The 23,280-nt window shown below is 44.6% G+C and overlaps 1 protein-coding gene across 7 annotated transcripts in view; it reads right to left on the bottom strand.

Moving 5' to 3' along the window:
- Window positions 1–23,280, bottom strand: part of Sgms2 (sphingomyelin synthase 2) — an 80,082-nt gene that overhangs the window by 5,495 nt on the left and 51,307 nt on the right. For 5 of the 7 annotated variants that reach the window (XM_021633287.2, XM_021633286.2, XM_021633284.2 and 2 more), the window contains exons 2-5: window positions 16,779–17,473; window positions 11,241–11,358; window positions 5,531–5,684; window positions 126–292 (exon numbers count right to left, since the gene is read on the bottom strand). In XM_021633287.2, the coding sequence (XP_021488962.1) occupies window positions 126–292; window positions 5,531–5,684; window positions 11,241–11,358; window positions 16,779–17,236 (897 nt within the window). In that variant the 5' untranslated portion in view covers window positions 17,237–17,473. Of the gene's footprint in view, window positions 1–125; window positions 293–5,530; window positions 5,685–11,240; window positions 11,359–16,778; window positions 17,474–23,280 lie in introns of those variants that run through there. The other 2 variants (XM_060392689.1, XM_060392688.1) reach the window with 2 other exon arrangements.

Here is a 23,280-nt window from a genome sequence, read left to right as displayed (position 1 = left end):
GATCAAACCAGATAGCTTGGTGGCAACAAGTCCTTCCAGGGAAGCTATCTAAAACCCCCGTCCATGAAAGTGGGTCCCCAGCCCAGAAAGGAGCTTCCTCACCGAAGGCTCTTCACCGCTCTCACCTTTTCATTGGCCATGGAATGGTACCACCAAAACAGTCGTGTTGTGATGTAGTAAGCGATGACCACATCGACAGTGTAGTGCTCATGCGCTACGAGAATGCAGATGATCCCGGCGGCGCTCAGCAGCCAGCACACCAGGTGATACCACCAGAAGTGCCGCGGCGAATCTGGGCAGCGGGAAAGCAGAGTCAGGACGATTCCCAGAGACGGCCTGACTGACTGACTGACTGACTGACGGAGGGGGCTGGGGATGGAACCCAGGGTCTTACCCATGCTAGGAAAATGGAGCACGTGTAGCTCCCCCTGAGCTACGTCTGACAACTATACCAACAACCTCAAGAAGAACAATTAAGAACTGCTAGAGCAATGAACTGCCTCAGTTTGCCTGGGTGGAGAGAGGGCGAGAGGATCATGTTGGCAGGGATGGCAGTCACTCTCAGGAGGTTGATGGGCAACGAGATGTGCTAGGCCTTGCCCACCTTCAACAATCTATTTAATAAGGAAGATAATAGAATTGTTAGTTGGCTAGAGTTGGCTCATACTTGCTCACATACCTGATCCTACTGGAAAGAAAAATAGTATGGCCCAAAAGAAAAGGTCTATGAAAATAAGGAGGGGGCAAAATGAGAAAGAAGGGACATTTTGAGGTCTTATGTTTACTTTTATTTATTTATTTATTTATTTATTTATTTATTTTTTCCAGGTATCTGCGGTGGGGAATGTGATTGTGGCAAGCAAGATTTGATGCTCAGCGATTTTATACTATTACTGCCAATAATGTGGTGCAGCTCCCCAGTGGAAAGCTCTGGCTCCTTGCCCCTCTGCGTACAGAAATCCAGCCCCCTGCTGAGGCTGCTGGGAAATTCATGCCACTGAGCAACTGGCGGGAGAAGTGTGGCATGATTGAGTTAACACGGTCATAACCCCACCTTTTCCTCATGTAAATGTTTATGACAAACATGGCAGAAGCAGCCTATCCTTAGTTACCTGGCCATCTGGCACCACTCCTTTTCTTTCTATTTTAAAGCTTTAGTGGCTCAAAATAAAAATTTAATGATCTAATAAACTGAAATCAGTTTCATAATAAACTTTGTTTACGTTCACAGCAACATATGTGTTCAACTATAGAGGAATGGTTGAAAAGCAAAAGGCTGACTCCCCAAAGCTGCAGACAACGGTAAATGGTTATCGTTTGTGTACGCTTTGTGTACAAACAATTCTCGGTAAAATAGCTACAGTTCCACGGACCCCAAGTGCAATCATAGCCCTGTATTTGATTCTCTAGCTTCAATTTGTTCCTCATCATTTCTTAATTACTTCATCCTGCTCCTACATTCTCCAAGACAGCTTGCGGAATCCTAGGATTTAAATGCCAGAGGAGGCCTCAGGGAGGTCCAGCTCCAGTCCAGTGGCTATTGCACTGGAACACAGACAATCGTGGCAAACCTGGACAACACTGAAGGTCTCATTAAATGCATTCTCCAGTCCCACCGGCACTGTCCCTCCTGAAGTTTCGCATCTGACCTACTTTTCTACAAGTAGGCCGTCACAGCTATGAACAGCTCAAGCTGTCTGGGAACATTAGAACTCTTCTGTATCGTTAATCACCAGGAGCAGAGCTGAAATGGGTAAGGAGTAGTGATGTGGCCAGAATGGCTCTCTGACTACCGGTGGCGTTGGAAGCAGAGTTTTTAGGAATTCTAGGAGACCCTCACATGTTCTTCTATGAAAGTGTGTTTGCTATGATACTGTGTTGAGATCACAACCCACTCTCCTCTTTCTGCTCAACAAGATTTTTTTCCTGCTATTTATTGCTTTGAGAAAATAATCTTGCTACATTACAGGCTGGCCTTAAACAATCCTGCTTTGGCCTCCTTAGTGCTGATGGAACCTACATCCAGCCATAAGCTATTTTACATAAAGCTATTTTTACATATTTTACATAAGCTATTTTAAACAAAACACACAAAAAAGGCCACTGGGAACCCTGTTTGTTTGTTCACTTTAGGGATAACATCAAGTAAAGAAATGATAACAAATGGATCTCATTATCTGTGTGAGTTCTCCAGCAGAGAACCCACGGGGTAAATGGACTCAGTTCGGTGGCAAGCACTACGAAAACCCACTGATGACAAGGCCAGACATACGGTATGAACAGCCACAGCTGGCCTCTGCAGGCACAGGTTTGAAAGAATCCAGGCTCCAGGGAGCACGTTGGAGCAATCAAACCCTTTCATGTTAACCAACGAAGTGGTCCTGATCCAGTGTGCTCTCCCAACTAAATTTAAATCCACTTTCAACAAGAGTGCTAACAAGGAAAGAACCCAGAATGATCAAAAGGCAGGAGGGTAATCACATATAACAAACAATACAGCCTCTAAAAGCAGACTTTCCGGAGGCGCTTACTCTGGGAAACAAGACAGGTACGTGAGAGTCGGTGCCAATAGGCCGGGTGTAAGCGCATGCTCCGTGACTGTAGTAGGCCATCGATACAGCTGAATTTATATTAGGCAGATCTGATCTTTTATTTGGTATCAAAAGTTGTTGGAAAAAATATAATTCTTCACATGCCATAAGTAAACTTATACAACTTAAGAAAAAAAAAAAAACCAAAACACGCCATGGGGAAACACATCTCTATATAAGTAGACTACTCCTTTATAATCTCGCGAGATCAGACAACCTGAACTGACTTCTGTTTCTCTTTGCTCTTCCTTCTTTGTGCGTGTGCGTTGCACACGTGTGCATATTTCATGTGTGTGCATGAGCAGGCTGGAGGGGCTGATATCAGGGGTCTCCTTTCCTCAGTTGTTCCTTGCCTTCTTTTAATTCCAGACAGGGTCTTCTCACTGAATCTCACCGTGGTGGTCTGAATAGGTCTAACCCCCGCAGACTCACATATTTGAATGGTTTGCCCATAGGGAGGGGCACTACTGGGAAGTGTGGCCTTGCTGGAGGAGGTGTGCCACTGTGGAGTTGGCTTTGAGGCCTTCTATATGCACAATCTACACCCAGTATGGCTCACTGTCTCCCTCTGCTGCCTTTGGGTCAAGATGTGGCACTCTCGGCTCTTCCAGCACCGTGTCTGTCTGTACGCTGTCGTGCTTCCTGCTATGATGTTAATGGACTAAACCTCTGAAGGCAGCCCCAGTTAAATGTTTACAGGCATGTGCTGCCACATAGTGTTTTACAGGAGGGCCAGAGACTCAAACTCAGGTTTCCATGTTTGCAACAGCAAATAAATTACCGCCTGAGCCACCTCTTCAGCCTAAAATCTCTAAAAGTTCTAAAGAGAACCAAGAAATTAGGACCATAATCTCTGGAGTCTGAACACTCGATCCTCCGCTCCTGGAGCTGCGTGTAATAGCCAGGTCACTTCCTGTACACTTAAGTAGAGAAAAGGGGATGGAAAACAGCACCCCCTGGAGGGGAGAGTAAACACTGCAGAGTGAGTTTGTGTCAAAGGCTCAGATTAATGCTGCTCATAGAACTATTACTATCTGTGAGGCAGTAATAGTTGCTATTACCACTTGCTCTTTAGATAGTGAATTAATGGACACTAAGTTCCCTGGGGCTCCTTTTGACAATGTTATGGTTTTCAACACACAGGGCCTTTACTGGGACACGCAATGCCTGAATGCCCATCTACTGGAAGCTTCCTACCACCCACAGATAGAAGAGTGTACTGCTGGCCGAGAAAATGAGGTACCCTCTATGGATGGAACGTCTTTGGCCAAATGCTGCTGTAACTCATGATTATACATTAGAAATGCGGCAATCCCATTTAATGGGGAGTAACTTGTGAAGAGATGAAGTAGCCCCTTCCCCAACACACTAGTGCACTTGGGCATATGGGGTAGGTTCAGAAGCCCCTGGGCTTTTAATGCACAGGTGATAAGAACCCCACATGCAGTTCAACCTGTCTGGATTAACGAAAAGCCAAAAGAGGAAGGGAAAGCAAGAGACGCAGGTCTGTGCCTGCGGTGGCTTGGATAAAAGTGGCCCTCACAGGCTCATGTGTTGGAACGCTTGGCGCACAGTGGGTGGAACTATTTGGGAAGGATTAGGGGACGTAGCCTTCTTCAAGGAGGTAGGCTTTGAGGTTTCAAAGCCCATGCTATTCCTAGTTAGCTCTCTCTCTCTCTCTCTCTCTCTCTCTCTCTCTCTCTCTCTGCCTTGTGGCTGTTGTCTCAACAAGCAAGCTCTCAGCTCCTGTTCTATTTGCCTCTCCTACCTGATTCTAGGCTCCCAGCCATAACAGTCGTGGAGTCTACTCACCCTCTGAAACGGTAAGCAAAGCCCCAATAAAACTATTTCATTCATAAATTGCTTTGGTCATGGTGTCTCTTCACTACCACAGAAAAGTACCTAAGACAATGCCCAAAGCTCTTTTGTATTTGCCAAGCAAAGAGAGGAGAGAAGCTCCTGGAAAGACAGGGCACAGGGCATTTGGAACACGCAACAGTGGTGCAGACATGGAGGAAGAAGCATTGCCATTCAAAAGGAGGACGGAGATGGGCAACACCCAGACAGCAACACAAAGGGAGCCTGCTAGGCAGCTAGCACCAATCACAACCCTGTTATGAACAAGGCACTGCTTCCTCGGTACAAGCCACTGGAAAGCACTTGGGACACAGGAGAGCTGTGAGTTCCAGGCCAGCCTGTACTATTCGGCGAGACCTCATTTCAACCAATCAGTCCAACAAACCAAACACCATCCAATCAGGTTGAAAAAGTAAACTGCTAGAAACATTAAAACACAAACTATTACAAAATGTAAGTAATGGGATCTGTGTATTGGTAGGGAAAGGATTTTGATTTCTTGCCTGCATGTTTCTTAAGGAGGAGATGCTCCACAAGATGGCCTAATACTGCAGAGAGGGCTGGGAAATGATGAGTGATGACAATGGAATAAAATGGGACGAGGGTGTGGATAAAATCAAGGAAATAGCATACGAATTGTCAGGAATCATAGAGTGTCACTTTGTAGCTCTGGCTGGACTAGAATTCACTACATAGACCAAGCTGGCTTTGAACTCTTAAGATCCACCTGCCTCTGCCTCCCAAGTCCTGGGATTAAAGGCATACACCACCTTGTTTGACCTGTTCTTAGTCTTGATGTTAAGAATGTCACATGTTGAGAAGTACCAAGGAAGAAGGGAGACATTTGGAAGCATACTAAATGCTAGGAAAAAAAACCCCAACAACACAGCAAGACTTTACTCTTCAGGTTCAGGTCACAAACGGCTAGACGAAATGATAAAGCACAGGCATGCAGTGTGGTGTTTACATCTTCTGTCTCCTAACTGTCAAGCCCAGCAGCATATGGGATCCCATCCACATCAGGGCCCCAGAGCCCCGCCCCACACAGCAGCCAGCTCAGTGAGGACTGACTGGTTACTTACATTCTTTGATGAACAGGTAAGTAAGCGTCAGCACGACTGTGTGGCCGCTGAAGAGGAAGTCCCCACACAGGATGTGTGATCCCGTTATGGACAACCCGCCGCCAGAAATCAACCGGAGAATCCGTTGTATTTTTGCCTGAGAGTCTCCATTGAGCTGAGTGACACAAGACACAGAGGAAAGTTTACAAGATGCCCAAGATCATGTTTCAGTCAGAAAAGCCATCCACGTTGAGCTCCTTAGCGTCTTCTTAAACTTAAAAAGTCAAAAATATTCCAAGAGGAAACTAGGTTCTCCTCCTTTTGTCGATCGGGTTTATTGACATGCTTTAAATTATTCAGGGTGTTACTAATAATATGTTTTTAGTGGTGTTGTGTCCTTGAGCAAAGCTTTTAGAAATATTAATAACCAATGACTTCACCTCTATGTGCTAAAAAGCAGATCAGAGCCTCTTTGCTTAACTTTGGTGGGAGGAAGCGAGGATTTGGGGCTGTTACCATCTGACTGGGCTGTCTACCTCACCCGTGGGTACCTTGTTTCAAGTGCGGCATCGAGAGTGCACAGCCTCATTGGTATCTGCCGGTAACACGGCTACAGGAAACTCATCCCATAATTTAAATAGGTTTGGAGGTGACATATTAGGGAGTGAATTAGTAGACTTTCAAAGCTTTGACCAGGAAACATCACACAGTTCTACACAGGGTTAAAGGGTGTGGAAGCCTCTCTAAAGCACAGGCGGTCACAAGAAACAATCGACAGGCTAGGGCAGGAATGTCAGGCAGCAGTTAAATACGTAAATCCTATTAGAATTGAAGCATACAAGAGAGAGTGTGTTACGCCTTAAAATATGAGGCATGAGAAGGGAAGATGCCGGGGTCCTGGGTGGACAGCTGCAAGGAAGCCTAACACAGAGAAAGTCAGTGAGGGGTGTCTGAGGATGGTAGGTAGGAAGAGTTACAGCGATAGTCTACAAGAAGGAGAAACACAGAAGGACTGGGCCTGACTTGGTTCACGTGGGATCCTGGGGACAGGGCTGCCTTCTTTCTACTCAGCTCTGCTGGTTCTAAGCCCTGGTCCCTGACGTGTGGCAGTCCAGCTGTAGCAATGGTTAGGGTGGCAGGTGGAGCAAACTCCATTCTGTCTTGCACAGGTGGACACACAGCTGTGAAGGAGGGTTACACAGATGGGGAGAGCCTCAAGCAGACTGACTGTACAGCACTCTTCAAAACAGGTATTCAACCAAATACATCAAATTGTATCTTTATCTTTATCTAAGATACAATATGACCATTTGCTCTATCAGCTACCAACCTTTCTCTGTCATGAGATTGATACAAAAACTACCCACAGTGACATCATTTAAAAAGGACGGCCAAGCACTGCACCCCCAGACTGAAAGGACATATTACCCTTCACTTCACCTCTGCTCACCTGTCGCAGCGATTCTACCTTTCTGAAGGTAGGAGCACGTAATGTCATTAGTCTCTTCTGACCGGGCTCAGATGCCCTGAGGTCTAACAGAGTAGGCTGTAGACCACACACATCATGCCCCCTCTTTCTGTTCAGCACGGTTGGTATGAGGTCCCCACCTCCCCCATATGCCGTTTGCATTCAGAGGTCTCAGTGACAACGCCAACCACAGCCTGACATATTAAGTGGAAAGCTCCCATCAGGAAATCATTTCTCAGGTCTTTTTGTTTTTTTAAGTTTTAACTACCTTTTATTACAGTACATCAGCATCCTCCCCCGCCCGCCCATTTTTATCATTGGTTATTTTAATTATTTTTACTGTGCCTACTTTGTAAATTTACTCACACATGCATAGGTGTTTACATATATAAGGACAACTGTAACGGTGTCTGCTACAATCTTCAGGTTCAGATACCCACTGGGCATCTTGGGATGTGCCTCCCATGGAAATAGGAGACAACACAGGGGGATTTCAGGTGGCCTTTGGTTGGATACAGTTATTGGGTGGAGAAACAGACTTTCTTCATTTCCTTCTCTGTTACATTTGCATGCCTGTGTGTGTGTGTGTGTGTGTGAGAGAGAGAGAGAGAGACAGAGAGAGACAGAGAGGGAGATAGAGAGAGAGGTACATATGTAATGCAGACATGTGGCGCTGGGAAGGTAAGCCATGGGTGTCGGTTCTCTCCTTCCATCATGTGTGTCCTGGGGATGGACTTCAGCTCACTGGGCTTGACAGCAAATGCCTTTGCCTGCTAAGCTATCCAATTGGTCCCCTCTGTTAACTTCGTATCCCTTAAATGCTGTCCCTGCTAATTCCAAGACGTAGAAATATGCTTTAGAAAGGCTAAACGGAAGAAAGCAGGGGAAACCAAGCAGGGCGAGCCTGGGAAAAGGAGGGAGGTTACTGAGCGGTGGGACCCGTGGATGACCTTGATGATCTCCTCTAGGCTGATTTCAGTCACCACACATCACACAGCACTCATTTCTACTCAGCTCCTTGTTTTTGGCCATCAGTCTATGCAGCTGGCTATTGGATGTAAAATTGAAGCTTCAGAGACCTAAGAAAGAAGCATCAATCAAAACACATAACACACAGGAGCCTGACCATTCTTAAGGACGCCAACTATGACTCCCATATACTGCTTTCCACAAAAATAAAGTAGGTACAGAGCCGTCCAAGGTGGCTGCAGACAGACAAGAAACCTGACCGTCACTGCTGTCCCTTACATTAAGAAAAGCCCTTTGAATAAATTATAATAATAATAATAAGTTTCAATGAGGGGGAAAAAAAAGAAAAAGAAAAAGAAAAAGAAAAGCCCTTTGATTCACAGCTAGACAATAGCAGAGACTGAGAGACCCTATAACACTCAGCCCTTAATGGAACGTCTCCATCAAATCCCTCTCTTCAGGGCTTAGGGAACCATTTGGAAGAGGACACAGAAAGAGTGTAAGAGCCGGAGGGGATGGAGGACACCGAGGAAACAAGGATTTCTAAACACAGCAGGGCCAATGCACATACGGCAGCATGCACAGGGCCTGCACTAGTCAGTGCTGGATTAGAGCCGAGAGCAGGAATGCGCGAAGGCCCCTATCCTAACCTGGAAGCCACCTCCAATTGATGACCACTTGCAAATGAAAATTTAGTTTACTCTGAGGGAGTCTCACGGGGGAAACAAACTACTCCTAAGGGTGGGCAGCATGTCCAGCGGGAGATGGCCAATAGAAACAGGGCTCAATGGCATCTTTAGACGCTCCTTATCTCATAATGTCCTGTCAGGGCTTTCCTTTTGAATTTTGTCTCTTTCTTTTTAAAATCTTTCTCTCTCTCCCTCCTTACATGTCCTTTGTGTATTGTGTGTATGTGTATATATATGTGTGTGTGTGTGTGTATATATATATATATATATATCATGGTTTCTGTTTTGTGTTTTTACTGGACTCCTGAGTGCTCACGCAAGCAGGTCTCTGTGTCTCTATCTGTTTCTTGTGCCTTTTCTTGGGCGCTCTTCCTTCTGTTTGTTTGATTTGTCCTACTCTGATGTGTTCAGTTTTGTTTTATCATGTTATATTATATTATACTATCATTCCTTAGAAGCCTGTTCTTTTGTAATGAGACACAGGAAGGGGATGAATCCATATGGGGAAGGGGGTGGTAACTCCAAGGGGATGCAGGAGGAGTAATGTGAAAAGAAAATCTATTTTCAATTAAAGAAAAAAGGCCACATAATATGCATGTATAAAATTTCTAATTAGTGAAAGAGTAAAAGATAAAAAGGAAGAAGAAAAGGAAAAGAAAAGCCCTCTGGCCATCTATAGCCATAGGGAAGGAAAGCTGTACACAGAAGGCTTTCATGGGGAAGGAACATGCCACTGTCTCTGCACAGGACGACTTAGAGAAATTAACTCATTTCACAACAACTGAGGCAACTTTCACCTAGACATTCAGATAGACACGGGCTGTAAACCAGAGCTTGTGTGTGTGTGTGTGTGTATGTGTGTGTGTGAAGCAAACTGTAAGGCTGTCCTAGGAGGCGTGATGCAGGAGCTGGGGATGCCACTGCCATAGCTCTGTAAGTGTTGAGTTATGCGACTCTTCAGACAGGGACGCCCTCTCACAGGCAGAGGTTTCTGTCACTGCTCCCTCGGAAGGACACTCAACAGCCTTGCCAACACAGGAATCAGGTAAGTGTCGAAGAGCCCCGTGGCCACGAGCATCAAAGCAGCGCTTGGGTCAAATTTAGAAGGGGACTTCTGACTCCTGCTCTCCATCACCACAGCACCCGCAGCCACACAGGGACATGCAGGTGTCTGTTTCACAGAACCCTTTGCAGGGAACTGCAGCCGCCTTTGGAGGAGGAGGAGGGCCCGCCCGATCCCCGACCGTGGTGGGTGATTAGTGAGGGAACCTCCAACAGAGTGTCTGTGGCCTGAGTATCCCATTCATGTTCTTCCATGAAGGGCGACCTTCAGTCTGTCTTTCTGTAAGCACTGACCCTTCCCCCTAACCTCATCCATTCCTAGGAAGGGCTTGCCTTCCCCTCTTCGGTGGCCAACTCGCCACTAAACACACTGCAATAGTGTACAGTAGTGAAAACTCAGACATGTCTTAAATTAGTTTCAGTCAACCCCAGCCAGTGTTTAAATTCAATATGTACACCGTTCTAATTACAGACACATACTGCTTTGATGGCTTTAGGAAATGATTGCCTTTCCAAACCACACCTATATTTGGTAAGGGAGACGGCCTTCCTCAGAACCACTCTGTCCTCCTTCCCTTGACATCTGGTTAGCGTTCCCTGAACTCTTATGTCAGCCCCCCATTCCCTTATCCAGAAGCACATGATCTGTAAGCGTGTTTCATAGAGCGCGTAGGGATCTAGGATGAAGAATGGCCCTCCCGTGACTGGATGCTACATGAGGAAACTGGAACTTCCCTTCAGACAGCTTCAACAGCAGCAAAGGCTTCGAAGCCTACTTCCCGTTTCCAGTGGTGACTCGTTTGGAGTCAGGCTTGACTTTCTCAAATCCTATCCATAGAATTAATATGTATATCCTATGAATCTTACCTACAAAAAGTGTCCCAAATTCAGTAACATCAGTTCTACAAACATGACCACCAAGGCTTCCATGAGAACCTTTGCAGCCCGTGGCCCAGCCTGCTGACCCTCCTGCCTGCTACCTGCAGTTCCTCAAACCCTGTTAAACTAATAAGCTGTTCCCCTGGCCTAAGCTCTCACCCCATCCATGTGGCTGACTCCCCTGCTTCTTGCCCAAGTGTGTTTTTTTTTAAACATCTTTTCTTGACCTTTCTGTAGAACAGTTCCTACTGTTTTCCTCTGACAATCATCTGATTTACCACCAAGTGATAACATTACGAATTTACTTATTATTTGCTCCTCCTTGAAATAATATAAGCTCCAGGGGAAGGCGTGAGCTTTGCTCACTACAGTGGCCAGGACATAAGTGCAGTCCTTATAGAACGAATGCTTGAGATATATAAATAAGAAAAAACAACAAAACCAAACAAAGAGTCAAATATTGGTAAGTTTTTGGTTCACAGAAAACAAATTCTTTATACATGAAAATGTAAAATTCTTAACGAACGTCTTTCCCGATCGAAAGCCAGTTAGAGACTATGCTAGATTGCAGCTAATGCCTCGGAAACCTACAGAAGAATGTGAGACAGAGCGGGTGCTTTAAAATCGCTTTCTTGATCCCCCCCTGCGGGATCTGGAGGCTTACCTTTGGAGCACACTGGAAGTGCATTCCTGGCACAGGTAGCGTAGTGACGTACATAGTTATGCAGCGATATAGGTATAAGGTTCCGATGATAAAGAAGAATCTGCGCCCCACTATTGACCTAAAGAAAACACGAGGGTGGGGAGAAATAAGTTTACCAGTTGTCTGTCTTGTCGTTACTATTTTTTTTTTTTTTTTGGAGGGGGAGGTTGGGGTCTCACTCTAGTCCAAACTAGCCTGGACCACATTACGTACCCAAGTCTTGCCTCAAACTCATGATCCTCCGGCCTCAGCCTCCTGAGTGCTGGGATTACAGGAGTAAGCCAAGCCCACCCCAGGTCCCCTGTGTTCCTGATGCAATACAAGACAATGTTTAATGGACTAAAAGTAATTGGAGTGATGGAATTAACAAATAAACCTCATTTTCACAGAATCCCAAGGCCCGTGAGAAGAAAGATTTATAAACTAGAGCTCGTCTAAGTGATTTTTGGGCCTGAAAGGGCTCCGAATGTGGGGCCAGGGAAAACTTACAAAGAGAGTCTATATATTGTCCTCTCCTAACAAAATGTCTCCCTTTACCAAGGAATTCAGTGAGCCTCTCTGTTTTCAGTCAACTCGGTGACTAATAACCCCCCCTAGGGAACACCTCAGATGTAAGTGAGCCACGGCCATAGAGGAATAATCTAATGAACCAGGTGACATGACATAATTGGATACGCAGGGAAATGTGACAAGTCATTAAGCCCTAGTTACGTAAGCAGGATTTTAATTGGGACCCTCCAGAGGTAGTTTGGCAACTTAGGCATGAACTGTTTCCTCTGACTGCGCAGGTTTTCACTGAATTACGTTTTGAACGTGTCCAAAGTGACTGCTGGGGTGAGCCACTATTATCTTATTCACTATTGATTTTTAAATGGCAAAGGAAAATAAAAAGGCGTACAAAGGTTAGTATCGTTTGCCTTTTTCTGAACAAGACTGCACTATTATTTATTGAAAGCATTATTAAAGCACTGTTTACGATAACCACAAAATGTAAACAGCCTAAGTGTCTACCAGCTGATGAACAGAGAATGGATGTCATGTCTGTGTATAATATAATGATTCAGACATGAAAAAAAAAAGTTTAGCCCTGTCATTTGTGACAAGTTGGATGCGACTAGAGAGCATCATGATAAATAAGCCAGAATAACAGAGAATCAAGCGCAGAATGATTCCACCCCTTTGCCAGGCTGAGAAAAGTTGGTCAAGCTGGGCCCAGACCAGAGTTTACTGGAGACTGGGGTGACTGTGTGTTAGGAAGGGATTATGTGGAAAGGTTCATCAGTGTGTACAAAGCCACAGTTAGGAACAAGACATGGTGCTGAGGTGTTCCACAGAGCAAGATGGCTACTGTTAACAACGTACCGTGTGTTTAAGAAATAAGTCAGGAGGACTTTAGATATTTTGCCGTAAAAAAAGTAGTAAGTAGTCTTGAGAGCTGGTCAGTGGCTAAGGACCCTGGCTGCTCTTCCAGAGAATACATGGGTTCAATTCCCAGTACCCACATGGCAGCTCACAACCATCTGTAACTCCAGTTCCAGAGGATCCCATGGATTTTGCAGGCATTAGGCACATACATGGTGCAGAGACATACTTGCAGGCAAAACACCAATATACATAAAACAGAATTTAAATTTAGAAATATTTTTTTTTAAATAAAGACATGTGTTTAAAGAGAGGCCTGCTTAACTTGACATGAATATCACATAATACACATGTATATATATGTACGCATAATATCTCATTATGGAATCCAATCTTGTATGTTTTCTGTTCCAGTTAAAAATTAAAGGCCTGTGTATGTGGCTTAGGTGTTGGAATATTTGCCTTATACACAAAGGCCTTGATTTGATTTCTAATACTGAATAAGCCAACATCTAGCATTTGAGAGGCAGAAGCAGGAAGATCAATAGTTTAAGGACAACACTAGCTGAATAATGAATTTAAGGCCAATCTCTATCTCAGAAATTAAAATAAAATTTTATAAAATTAAAAGAGAGAGAGATAGGTCAAGACATTAAGGCAAGAAGTCCTTTTCACTGGACATCTTCATAAGGCCACATGTGGCAACTGCACAGAATTTACAGTAGATAGTGAGAATTTTCAGGATCCTGTGCAGTCTTCACCGTGAGGCTCTGAGCTCTTCTGACTCTTCAGCCCAAGTCTGTTGTTCCCAGAAGCTGACTGAGGCCAATAAGCTCTGAACTCACGGGCTTTGCCCACAACATGGCTGCCTTTTGGGTACCTGCGTGGTTATAGAGGGTCTGTGCGCTCTCAGTTCCAGCTCATGGTGACACCCCCTTTCTGTGGTTATTCTGTCAGCGCCAGCTCTGAAAATAGGAAGGAGCATGGGGTGGGGCGTTACCCACCCGTGGGGTGCTTGTTTCAGCTTCTCTAGAACATACAGTGTATTCATTCCATGGTGCTCTCACCCTCACAGCTCTCAAATTTTCCAAACTATCACTGACAAAAAGACTGCAGAGTAACAGGTCGCCTCAGAGATAAGAAAAATTTTGTTTTCTCCAAGACACAGTTTTCCACACAGACCAAGGTCAAATTCAGGTAACTGTTGGGACTTCTAATTAAAAATAATATGTATAAATATGTATTTTAGTTGCCTGCCACCAATAACTATTTCAAGAACATTCTAGGGTTCCAGGTGAGGAGAGGTGAAAGGAGCAGAGCCAAGTCTGTTAGATGGAAGTGCTTATTTACTGCCTCTTTGGGAACCTAGCTTTGCTGTTTTAGTACCGAAAAGGAACAGGCGGTCAACAGTGATGGCTGTTTTTCTTTGGTTAACTGAAAGCAATTCACTCCGTGATTCAACCCCAGGCCCCAAAGGAATGCTGCTTTGAATTGTGTCCCATGCTATTAGACAAGGACAAGAAATAAGGAGATATTGTTATAAGGCAATTATATTCATTCCAGTGCCATGTGCCCAGAACAGAAAACTAACTTAGGTGAAACATTCACTCTACAGGCTTATTTAGAAAAGGAACTGCTCATGGTGTCTTTACCCTCACAAGCGTTTGAAAGAGGAGACTTGAGAGTTATCTCTGTGATAGAGGGCTTGTCTGGCATGTATGAGGTGCTGGAAAGAAAGAAAAGAAAAGAAGAAAAAGAAAGACGAAGGGAGGACAGGGAGGGAGGAAGGAAAGAAAAGGAAGTAAGAAAGAAAGAAAGGAGGGAGGGGGAAGGAAAGAAAGAAAAGAAAAAGGGAAGGAAGGAAGGCAGACATACTAAGAGGCAGGGAGGGACGAGGAGAGGGTATTAAAAACAAGATCATGGCCAGGTGTGGTGGTGCATGCCTTTAAACCCAGCACTTGGGAGGCAGAGGCAGGCTGATCTTTGTGTGAGTTCGAGACCAGCCTGGTATATAGGACCAGGACAGCCAGGGCTCTGTTACACAGAGAAACCCTGTCTCAAAGAAACAAAACCAACCAACCAAACACACAAAAATCAAAAACAAAAAACCAAAATTATGAGAATTATTCTGTCAGTTACCAAAATACAAGGTTAAAATCTACTTCAGAAGTGAACTGGCAAGTTAGTGCTGTTTGTGATCTTGGAGGTCGGTATAAAGTGCTCAGCATAGGCATGTGAGCCTTGCATGTTTTCTTTAAATAGATATTTTCTTTTAATTGGCATGTAGAAATTGTACATAATTTACAGTAGTTAGTGTGAAATTTCAGTATCAGAGAAGGGTGGGGTAGGGCATAGTTTTTCCATTGTTCCTTTCTTTTTATTTTTCTTTGTGTGCTGGGGATTGAACCCAGGGCTTCAAGCGTGTGCAGTCAAGCATGGTACCCACTGAACCCCATCTCCAGCCCATGATCTCGACATGGTGAGCTCTGAGATGGCAACAGAAAGCCTGTCATAACAGCTCCCATAAACCAAGCCTCCCATAAACCAACATGAAGACTCTGCTGAAAGGACAGAATCCGGTTACACACTGGACTAAAGCTCTTTTCACACGAATGTGGACAGAAATCGCCTTTACACACACATTGAAGGAGACAGTAAACATCCATAGCCTAGGCAAGCCCTGCTATGTTTAGTGCCAATTCCAAGCACTGAAAAGGAAAACTAATGGTCAAGAAACACATTCTTGATTTCAGCATAACGAATGTCATGAATGGGGCGTGCAGAAGGAATCCGTTTCTACCAAGTAGAAGGCAATTAACTGATAGCTCTGCTGTTTACCCAAATACACTGAAGAAACATTTTGAGAGTTATAATAAGGAAACCGCTTATGGGGGGCTTCTGCTTGCCATGCAAGTTTAGAAAACTGCAGGGTTGCATCTGGGAAAGTCCTTGAGAAGAGCAGACACAATTCTAAATACAAAGCAACAGCCACCTTGACTCTCTGGTCTAAAAGTGACCTTGGGGCACTAACACTCCGCTCTGACTTGACTTGGAATTCTGAAGCTGTATGGAGGGAGTTCCCACACTTTACTTTTTTTTTTTTTTTTTTAAAGCCCTAGATTGTGGGTATTTTGCTCAAGCTTATATTTTGGGGATTTAATTAGTGGGATCCAGTAGAAAGCAAACACTCAAATGACATGAGAGGACAAGGGGAATTGAGCGGGCTCCAATTTCGTGGACCAGAAGTTAGAATTTACAAAGAGAAGCAGAAATAACCAAGCTGGAGCTATGTTCAATTTTTGTGTGTCTTCAAGATGCAAAGCCCGGCTGAATGATTCCTGGTGGTTGGTACTGTAGTGAGATGGGCGGAGAAAGGCAGGGGCTGGACTACTGAGCCGAGTCCTCCTTCACAGTGCCAAGAGGAAGGCAGGGAGGGCAAGTTTACTTTAGAAATCTAAAACCCAAACCACCGAGAGCCAGCTCCAAACCCAGCCTCTTAAACAAACACTTGTTACTTTGTGCCTGGCAGGAAAAGGACATGAAAGGAAAAGAACGCTGGAGAACTTTTGAGCACATATAAACTCAGAGCAGGCTGTGGGCGGCACACTAACCATCTCGTAAGAGTCAAGTGCCTTAGCCTACTCCCCGCTGCACCTGGCCAGAGCCTGAAAACAACTTAGTTCTTTCCTGCTACTTTTTTTTTCTTTTTTCTTTTGAGACACTACGTAGTCCTGGCTGTCCTGAACACTCTAGATCAGGCTGGCCTCAAACTCACAGAGACGCTTCGGCCTTTGCCTCCCAAGTGCTGGGATTAAAGGCATTTCCAAGCATCTTGGTTTAGGGTAGGAATATAGCACCACACCACATAAAGCCAGGAACTGCACTTTAAATGGGTAAACTGAGACACCCTCCACGGGACCACCGCAACCTCCTATTTCCACACGTGGCCACTCAATGCATGCCTATGGAATAGTGGCTGAATTCATTCACTTATGTCTATCCACGCTCTTTCCTCAAACGCCTAGGTGAAACTAAAGGCATTTAGAAAATTGGGAAAAAGATAATTTTAATGACACATCTCCTCTCTTCAAAACAAACCCAGCTCCGCACCCAAATACCTTATTAGCCAATACTTACTTGTATCTCAGAAAAAGCCACTGGGTGATCCATAACCCAACTAATACAATCCCATTTATTTCTGATACAGAAAACGCCCATTTGACCCGGTCGATGTAATCAAAAAACTTGTCTGGGAGTGGAGGGCTGAGCTCCTTGGGAGGGACCCTCTCATGCACAACCGTGATCATGACGGTTGTCAGGACAAGGTTGAAGAGGGCATACACAAAGGCAATGCCAGTTTTCCACCACTCCAGGGGAAACTTGTTCCTGGAGTCGGCCGGCATAGAGATCTGGATGTAGTCCGGGTATTTTTTGGCACCCTTTCGTAACCCATTGGATAAGCTCTTGGGTTTACCATTGCCATTTTTGTTGGCTTCTTCTTCTATGGCTTCGGCCGGGCTTGTGTAAGTGTTGGTGGAGTCGTTGGTTTGGTTTTCCAAATGGCCTTCAAGCTTTGCGGTCTCTATGATATCCATTGTCTGTTAGCCTTCGGAGCCAAAGGAGTTGGTAAGGTTCTTGTTCTCTGTGGGAACTTATCTCTTTTAAATTCTTCTACTTCCAAGATCAACATGGACTCTTAGAATTGATTGTGTGTGCTGATAGGAAACGCTGACGGTGGCCTTCTGGCTCCTAGTCCCCCCATACAACAATCTGCTGTGTAGTCACCACCAGGGAGCCGATTCCCTTTCCCACAGAAGATGTTATTGTCCCTCCTATGGGCAAAAGAAAATGAGGTTAGAAACGGCTTGTCTAATTACCAACCATTTGAAATGTAAACATTCTCAAAGTAAGGAAGCTAGTACCAAAACCGCCTGCTTTACAAAGATCTCCTCAGAACACAGGTCAATGCTGCTGAGATTGAGTTTATTGATAAAGTACTGGATTGTTTAATCTTGGAACTCTAGCCTCTCTTTGAGCTGATGTCAGCATAGATTAGAACATCTTAACAATCAATTCCCAGTTAATTTCTTCGAATAAAGCCAGGACCTAACATTTCAAACACTTCACAAGTTGCTAACTATGAAGTCATAATACACTAGAACTTGTCCAGAGACCACGCCCCTCCTTCCCGATACTGGATCTTTTCTCACTTCTAATGGCAGCATTCAAGAGGCTGAGGCAGGAGAATTACTGAGACTTTGAAGTCACCCTGGGCTATGTGGTGAGGACCAGGTTACTCTGAGTCAAAGTGTGAAACCCTCTCTCAAAAAATATAAAAGTGTAAAAGATTGAAAACTCCGGTAGATTGCTGAATTGTTACTGTCTGTATTTTCCAAAATCGTCCAGTTTCTAACTTTCTATTAGAAAACCCATGATCTCTTTAAGTGACTGCTTTTATGAACAGACTGCAAAGCAACACATTAAAGACATTTAAAATGACACCATTTACAGCCAGAGACACACAACATACAAAGACAACAACCTTCAAACTGCCAGAGTGGGAAGCTATACAAAGCTCTGTTGTGTCTCATTTGGGTTAGAAGCAGCCGCAGGATGACTTCCTATAAATGGCCAGGGTAAAATGATAACGATATTTTGATACAAACATCACAATTTCTACAAGCCAACAGAAACTGGCATTCAGTGGTCCTGCTAGGGGCACTTACCTACCGTGGATGAGGAAAGGCACCTTCAGCTTAAGTGCCACACACGGGCCAAGGAGCAGAGGCTTCTTCCCACACCAAGAAAAGCCGGCGACTCTTATACTGGCTTGCACTATGGCCCAGCTGTTCCCAATTTGGGATAGCAGCGTTTCACTCAGGCCACCAGCCCGGCCACCTGAGGAGTTTTGAAACCTTGTAATTAGTCTCCACCCTGAGTACACTGTACAACTTTAGCATGCTCCTTTCAATTTTAAAGGCCTCCTTTTCAGGGAAAATGTGGTTCAGTTCAATGTAGGGACAGCTAAGCCTTTATTTAATGGATAAAAAAGAAAATGTAAGTGGTACGTTGAATACATCCAGCTCTGTCCTTGAAGCTATGGTGGCAAACAGATCATCTACCAGAGTTTATTGTACACTTATCTCAGCACTGAGGAATGCAGCGGCAGGTTAAAGGGTGTTCTTAAAAAGACACACCACACCACACAACACAACACAGGGAGATGACAGAGCTGGTAAAATGCCTGCTGTGCAAGCATAAGGACCTGGGTTCGGATCCCAGGCACCCACTTTAAAACAAAAAAAACAGGCAAGGTAGGGCATGCAAGTAACTCCAGTGCATGGTGGGAGCGGACGGAGGTGGCAGCTGGAGACAGGTGGAGCCCCTGGGCTCCCAGGGCAGCTAGTCTAGCTGACTTAGTGAATGCAGATTGACAGGCCAGACTCAAAAACTCAGGTGCAGAGTGTCCAAAAAGACATCTGATGTTGACCTCTGGTCTGTGCCAAAGCACGAGTGTGAGCGAGAATGCAGTCTCGTGCTTGTGTGTGTGCACACACACCCACACAGCCGAAAGCACCTAGTCTAGTTGAAGAGACAGAGCCCACAAGGCAATATTCACACTGTGAGTCTCCCAAGTACTGAGACACCAGAGAGGGTGAGGAAGTCAGTGTTCTCTAGCCTGAGCAATGTTGCCTTGCAGTGCTTTAGAAAGTGCCGTGGGAAGAGTAAGTGTAGTGAGGAGGAGCCTGGTCACTCCAACACCGTGGACTCCTCCTTCTGAGGAAGACACCAGGCCCTCAAGCAGCGATGGCTGCTTTTCTCAGTTGGCTGAGCATATCCAACCTTCCACAAGTGCTCCTAGCCTGGTGTTCATGCATGCAGGAAGCTTCAGCAGCACACACACACACACACACACACACACACACACACACACCCAGGTGGCCTAAGGTGGTCACCTAGTTCTAGAACATGGAATGTGGAGGAGAAAATCCGGTCACTCTTTTGCCCCAAGAGGAAGAACTCCTGACACCTTCCTCAGGAGACTGCTATCAACTTGACTGAAATAATGATCGTGCAGAGTGTGTGGGCCCCTGGGAGGAACTAGAGGAACCAGTCCATGAGCACAGCACCCACTGATCGTCGTCAGTGGTAGAACTGATATTTTCCTTGGGATTTCATTAAGGTTGAATTTTTACACAGCATATTGGTCCGTGTCATCCAACCACCAGACTCAATGTGCACCGCAAAGACCATGCCTACGCCATATTTGCCAAATTCATTGTTATAATTACCCCCCTTCCTATCACAGCCTGAGGATTTGACAAAAGCCACTGTGGTTCCTCTTTGGTTGGCCATCTGATTTAGTTTCCCTATTTGGGTTATCATGCCAGGGCATGAACAGGCGCCAGGCTCTCCAAGCACTGTGAGTTAACCTAGTTAACTGAGACAGCTTAAGATCTTAAGATCTTCACAAACCCCTCCCTCTCCCTTGTGATAGCAAGTGCAAAATGCTTACTTTGGTTTTGGTACTTTGGTATGGCTCTATTAGTTTTTTTTTGTTTTTTTTTTTTTTAACTACCAAGTGGGACATATTACAGAACTTTTAAGTACTGTTTAAAATTAGGAAGTGGTTATAGTAAAATATCCCAGAAGCGCATTTGAAAAATGATTATCAGGCTGGAGATAGTGCTCTGCAGTTAAGGGCACCTGCTACTCTTGCAGAGGACCTGGCATTGTTTCCCAACACCCATACTGGGTGACTCACAACCGCCTGTAACTCCAGTTCCAGAAGATCCAACACTGTTGCCTGGCCTCTGTGGACGACTGCACGCGTATAACACACATACATACACATATTTCCTCACATCTACACACAAATAAAAAACACCCAACTTTTTTTGAAATAACTGAGTGACATAAGAGTGGCATTTCATCAATTTCAGTATCTATTTTGCAGATAAATGCGCCCAGAGCAAGGAGTGGGAGCAGCATTGCTATGCTCCCTCTGTATCAATATTATGTTTAGTTGTTTTTTTGTGTAAGCTGATATCCTGTGGGAAACATTCCCACTGCAGCTTCCCTTCGCACTCTCAAGTTTAGAATCCTTTGTTAAATTACAGGAGATCACATACCGTGCCCCTACATTTTATGTCTGTCATCTTCACTCCTGAACAGTCTCCTACTCAAATAGCCAAGTGTCTTGGTTAGGGTTTCTAGCAAATGACAAGACAGCATGACGAGAAGCAACTTGGAGAGGAAAGGGTTCATTTGGCTTCCACAACATAGTCCATCACTGAAAGAGGTCAGGACGGGATCTCAAGCAGGGCCAGAACCTGGAAGCAGGAGCTGATGCAGAGGCCATGGAGGAATGCTGCTTACTGGCTTGCTCCTCGTGGCTTGCTCAGCCTGCTTTCCTATAGAACCCAAGACCACCAGAAAATGCCCCACAGGCTTGCCTGCAGCCCGATCTTATGGGGTCATTTTATCAACTGAGGGTCCCTTTTCTCAGATGACTTTAGCTTGTGTCAAGGTGACATAAAAGCTATCCAGCACACCAAGACAAGGGAACAGTCATGATTTCATAACTCTCGTGGTTCAATGCACACAATCTGGTTCATGTATAAAATTATTAAAAGACTGTATGAAATTACCTCAGTTGTGTATACTAGGCACATTTATGTACCTTCATATGAAGGGTACATAAACTTTGAGCTAGGCTGGGATTCTACTTCTGAGAAAAATCATCATGTATATGATAATATTCCAAAATTTAAAAGTTCCCAAATCCAAACCATAAAAAGAAAAAAATTTTTTTTGCTTTGATTAACATGCATGCCTCATGGGTGTAGGTACCTGCAGAGGCCAGAAGAGGGCATCAGATACCCTGCGGCTGAAGTTAACAAGCAGTCCTAAGAGGCTCAATCTCCGTTGCCCTCAAGAGCGGCAAGCATTCTTAAGGGCTGAACCATCTGCCTCTCCATTCCCAGACCCCCATTAGAAACCTTTCTGATAGCAGGCACTTAGAGATATCAGATGTGTTTAATAACCGTAAGGCTACAAAAGAGACAGGTCAGGTAGCTGCTAAAGTAATAGAGTAGACAGCTAAGTGGAAATTCACTCTGGACAAACCCTAGCAGAGGTTTGAGTAAACAACACAAGAAAGGGAATCATGTGATGCAGAGTCAAGGCTTCAAGCGAAGGCCACTCCCTCCTGAGAGCCTCCCTCTGCAGGGCTGCTGGGATGCTAGGTAAACACATTTCTGGAGGGGCCTAAAGTCCAAGGCTGAGAAAGGCTCTGTTTATTAGACCTGCAAATCTGCCCTGCCATGCATGTGACTCCTTTATGACGATAAGGTATATTAACTGTGTAAATCCAGCTTCGAAATCACCGAATTTATCTAAGTTCATGTGTGAGCTTTAGTGTGTAAGAGAATTTAATCTATTAAAGATAGATGCTAAACTCCAATCAAGGGAAATGTTATTCTAATTGTACACGCTGCAATTACAAGCAAGAAATGTGCTTGTTGAGCTGCACCATGCAGGAGAAACTACAGCTTAACAATTAGGTCTTAGTGAACTGAAACAAGTAAACACCTAATGAGTTTTTAGGAGACCCCAAAGCTTTGTCAAACCTGACAAAACAAAACCCATCCGTCACCATAGAGCCATTCCTAAGGCAGGTAGGGTAAAAAAGCTACAAGATGCAATTGTTTGAAGCAAACGTTACTTGCTTGCCAGGTACTGGATTTAATCACCCCTATCAACTCTAGGCAATATTGCCAGCTCAATTAAGATGAGAGAGAGAGAGAGAGAGAGAGAGAGAGAGAGAGAGAGAGAGAGCAAGGTCAGAAAGGAAACAGCAAATCTTACTTTTAAATCACGACTCTGACCTCAGGAGGTTTCTGTCTTCAGTGGCATACTACTGATTTCAGGATGTGGCATTTTTAACGGGTGAGCAATATAGTTAATCCAAAGTCCAAGAGACAATTACCAGGTTCTATTTTTGGTTTTTTGTTTGTTTGGTTGTTTGTTTTTTTAAGAAAGAGACATAAACACATAGGAAAGCCCTTTAAGTAGCAACTATCAATATGAATTTAGAGGCGTTGGCACAGAACTGAAGGGTAGAACTCTCTTGCCCAGCATGAGGGTGGTCCTGAAATCAATCCCCAGCATTAGAAAAACAAAACAAAAGCGGCATCCCTCACAAAGCGTCATTGCAGCCGTGAGCACGCTTTCTAATTCAGGAGGTAAGAGTTTCACAAGGAAATGAAGCTGAGATGTCCTGGTCTTTAAGAAAAGCTGCAAGGCAGGAGATTTTCTGTCCAACTGAATCCTGGTAACATAGAGTAATACCCCAGTATTATAAATTTAACACAATGATTTATTAATGATCCTGACTTTAATTAATATGGTGAATATAGATGATAGGCAATTTGTTATAAAGCTCCTTTTGGTCTTCCAAGACGAGGGACAACTTATATACTACAATTTACCTACTTAACTATATCTCGTGTGTGTGTGTGTGTGTGTGTGTGTGTGTGTGCGCGTGTGTGTTTTGAAACAGATTCTCTCCATGTATTCCATGCTTGCCTGGAATTCCATGCAAAGTCCAGGCCGGCCTTAAACCAGTGGCTTAGAC

The sequence above is a fragment of the Meriones unguiculatus genome, chromosome 10 (genome assembly GCF_030254825.1).
Source record: "Meriones unguiculatus strain TT.TT164.6M chromosome 10, Bangor_MerUng_6.1, whole genome shotgun sequence".
Taxonomy (NCBI): domain Eukaryota; kingdom Metazoa; phylum Chordata; class Mammalia; order Rodentia; family Muridae; genus Meriones; species Meriones unguiculatus.
This window is presented reverse-complemented; position numbering and strand designations above follow the sequence as displayed.